At 38.9% G+C, this 3967-nt stretch overlaps 1 protein-coding gene across 1 annotated transcript; it reads right to left on the bottom strand.

The window, feature by feature from the left end:
* Positions 1-1611: 1611 nt before the first annotated feature.
* On the bottom strand, positions 1612-3509 carry LOC106375659 (polyadenylate-binding protein 1). Its single transcript, XM_013815626.3, has 6 exons — positions 3236-3509; positions 3041-3143; positions 2695-2762; positions 2272-2463; positions 2073-2188; positions 1612-1950 (listed from the first exon to the last, which is right to left on the bottom strand). Exons 1-6 carry the CDS (start codon positions 3392-3394, stop codon positions 1905-1907), a joined length of 684 nt encoding a protein of 227 aa, XP_013671080.1. The 5' UTR covers positions 3395-3509; the 3' UTR covers positions 1612-1904.
* Positions 3510-3967: the final 458 nt, after the last annotated feature.

Raw genomic sequence — 3967 nt, 5'->3', positions numbered from 1 at the left:
ACAATTCACCTCCACTCACAAAGAGCAACGCCCTCGTTGCACAACATGACATGTCTCAAGACCCCACTCGGGTCAGAACCGAGATGACTAACCAGCTCTGATATTACTTGTAACATCTCGACTGTCCACGGCTAATGAGCCTCACACGCCCGCTCTCTCGGCCGTGGGCCCCATTCCGTGCGATGGAGGGCAGGTTAATATTTCGGAGGCTCCTTAGTCATGCTTATTGACCCTGCAATCACCACATGACATTTTTCCGTGCTTTTTCCTTACTTGCACGATATCACGAATCACTTCCCGATATGTCACTCATCCTTTTACTACACCAACTCAAGTACACTTAACTTTGGATATTTAAATGGATGTGTACCTGAAAAGGTAAGCACACTTTGGTAACATAACTAGCTAAATAAATTTTCTTATGTCTTTCCAGAAATACTAGAAATTGGGATGTTCCAAGTTTATCTTTAAAACAGTCCGAAGATCCTCTTCATATTGGAAGACAAACTAGAAACTATCTTTTGATAAAGCGATACCCCGAACTCTTCCATACATACACCATGCAATTGTCTTGTACTCAATCATCCTTGCCATAGACTGACAATTCAGGTTAAATAGGGACCAAAAAGGCTTGTTTCATTCTTATCAATGATCCTAAACATCGGCTAACAGGGAGTGTGAGAAATTCTTTTTCATCCAAGGACATAGCACATATCGCGTTGAGAAGCATATCAGGCATCAAATTGCTCTGTAGAATTTCAGTAGCAGCGGAGGTACATCAAAAGTTCAACTTTTCGAAAAGCATGTCAAGCGTAATTGCGGTGAATTTATCACTAATGATGCTGAATTCTGTAATTATCTTTTGAGAAATCATCGGAAAAGGAAAGCTTGGCCGTCACTGCTTGAAAAAAACAGAAATAGATACACAGAAAAAGCAGAGCCGGCTTAATAATAAGAGGAGCCCTTGGGAAATTTTATTTTTTAAGCTATATAATTAATTAATTGTAATATTATTGTCAACTTACTATTATAAGTATATAAATTTTAAAACAAATTAACTAAATTTATTAGTTTTGCTTGTATTTTTAATATTTTTAAACTTAGATAACCATATTATTTAAATATTTATCTAAATTCAAGTAATAAAATTTGGACCCTTGTTGTATAAGAAAAAAAATTGGGTCCTGGGAAAGGTGCACTGTTTGCCCTCCCATTAAGCCAGCCCTGAGAAAAGGAAACCAAAGAAGTCAGCAGTTTTTTTATTCAACAAGGGAGTCGCAGTTTAGAAAAGGAAGAGATTATAGAGGAGTAAGGATTTTATTTCCTTTCTTGATACCGTAGCTAGCTGCCGGAAAAAAATAGCTACTCAAAATAAGGAAAGTCGGAGAAATCTTAAAAGGAAAATCTATATAGGCCGGAAGTCCCTCAAAAAGAGAATAACATTGGTCACATAAAGGCTATCTTATTTTTCACACTTCTTATAGTTCCTTTGATCTTGTTTGGAGTTTGTTTCTGTTTGCACCTATTGGTTGCTGTTGTGTTTTTTAATTTCTGCTGTTCCTTGAACTCTGAAGTTGATTATGATTAATGACAATAAAAGAGACTGAGCCACGAACTAAACAAAAAGTAAGGATAATCATAACTGAGTTATCAGTAACGTGGATGTCATTCTCAATGGAAAGCTTTATGAGTTTTGCCCAAAGATAAAAAAGAAAGGAACTCAAAATTAGCTCCTCTCATCAAATATAGTACATAAAATCTAAACATAAAGGTAGCCTTTGCCATAAAATTCTTGAACCCAATTCTGTTTAATCGAACAACTGTCTCGAATGAACCACCGGTAGATGATAATTGCCTTCCTGAAACAAAAGGCAGCTGCTACTTTTAACACCAATCTTTCTTGATCAGTATGGTCTGTAGCGCATTGGCCGTCTGAACCTAGGAACTCTCCTACACAAACCATAGATCAACATATCATTGATGAATATAGACACTGAATCAAAAATATGGAACCCCAACAGTTGCTAGTTTTTGTTTAAAAGAGAGGAGGTGGAGAAGTTTCTAAAACGTACCCATAAGCATATGGAGCATAATACATAGGGGCAGCCATGAACCCCCTCATGGGTCTAAAAGGCCGCCTTCCTCGGAATTGTCTCATTCCAGGGACGTTAGTTCTCTTTGCAGATACCTGAAAAAAATGCATTTTAAACCAAGTATGAGAATGACAAACCTTTAGCTATGAGAAAATGTAACTACAACACTTCACCGCACCTTAATCTTACGACCATGCAGTTCTGACTCGTTCAATATAAGTGAATTCTGAACGGCATCTGCTTCCACAAATTCGACATAGGCAAAACCTTTGGGTTGGCCAAACTTATCTGTCAGAATCGTAACCCTGTTGACTGTTCCACAGGACTGAAAATGCTGCTGGACTTCCTCTGGAGTGCAAGCATAGTCCACCTAACATATTTAAAGAATCATTTGAGGACTAAACCTTTAGCAGATACTGATAAACGCAATGATGGAGAGTTAAGGTTCTGCAGTCTTAAGAAAGTAAGTCGTTTAGCAATTTACAAACAACAACCAGCCTCCAAATTGCATTGATGCCAAAAACAATATAAACATTCTTCCGAAAAGATACAAAACATAAATGAAAAGAAAAATGTAAGAAATTAATAATGGAAGCCTCACATTGCCAACATGTATTGAGCGGGAATCCACTTCTTCCTTCTCAGCCGAACTAATAGCACTTGATGGATCTTCATTCATATGGTGCAACAACAAAAAGGGGATAAAACATTCACCAAATAGCTAAAGGGTCTTCTTGCCTAGAGGACTAGAATCATTTAATTAGATCCCACTACCAAAGCATTAGATTACTAATGATTTAAATTTTTTTTTTTTTTAAATCATTAATTAGATAAAAGATTTCAATACAGAAACTAAGTAATATCATTATCAACAAGACATGCTCTAAACTTAATTTATCATCATCGAAGATTCTAAGCATCCCGCACAACTAAAGATAAACACAAACCTTGGCCAGCACCCATATCTTTCTCAGCTTTGGCTTGCATTTCACGCAAAGCTCCAGCTTCTTCCTCGATCTCCTTGATTCGTTTCTTCATGTCCTCTAAATCCTATATCGAAACCATAACAAGAGACTTAAAACAATACAGTAGGAAGGGTCAATTGGATACAAGTAAAGCTGGATCGAAAGAAAGCACAATACCCTAGAGGCAGAGCCTGGTTTAAGCTTCTCATCTCCTCCGGCTGCGGCGCCTTCTTCTCCGACGTATTCCTCGTACTCGTCTGTTTCCATCTCTCCTTCCTCCTCCTCTGGGATATCTCCACCGTACACCTCGTGCTCTTGCTCATCGTTTAGCGTCATCTCTCTCTCTCTCTTTCTCACTCGGTGACTGTCGTAAAGCGAGAAACACACAAGTTTAGGGCTTGAAATCGGGAAAGAAATGGGAACAAGACCTTTTTCGTAATAACAGGTTTCCAAAAAAGGGTAATTGTGTAACTAACATATCTTCAAGTAAACGCAAAGTACAACCCCGAAACTGTGGTCGGTTGGATCTCACGATGGGCTTCTTTCGGGAAAAAAGAAACGAAGCGTGACGTGCGATATGGGTCCCAATTATGATTACGTGGCACCTCAACTTTTTTAATCCCAACGAAGTGTGTTCTGAATATCGTCTCGCTCTCCAAAATCAAAAAAATCTCATCTCTGTTAAACAGAGCAAACAGTCTCCTCCGATGGCTACCACGTCATCACCTCCGTGTTATATCTCCGTCAGGTTCCTCCACCATCTTCCTCCTTCCACCGCTGTTCCATTCTTGAGTTTCTCACCAACCCAACGTAAGAAGGGTGGAGAGTAAAATTGTGAAAACCTCTTTTCCTCCAACCTCTCTCCTCCCTCTCTCAAACAAGCGCGTGCGTCAATCTCTCCGGCGACCG

This window comes from Brassica napus, chromosome C9, assembly GCF_020379485.1.
Source record: "Brassica napus cultivar Da-Ae chromosome C9, Da-Ae, whole genome shotgun sequence".
NCBI classification, from domain to species: domain Eukaryota; kingdom Viridiplantae; phylum Streptophyta; class Magnoliopsida; order Brassicales; family Brassicaceae; genus Brassica; species Brassica napus.
This window is presented reverse-complemented; position numbering and strand designations above follow the sequence as displayed.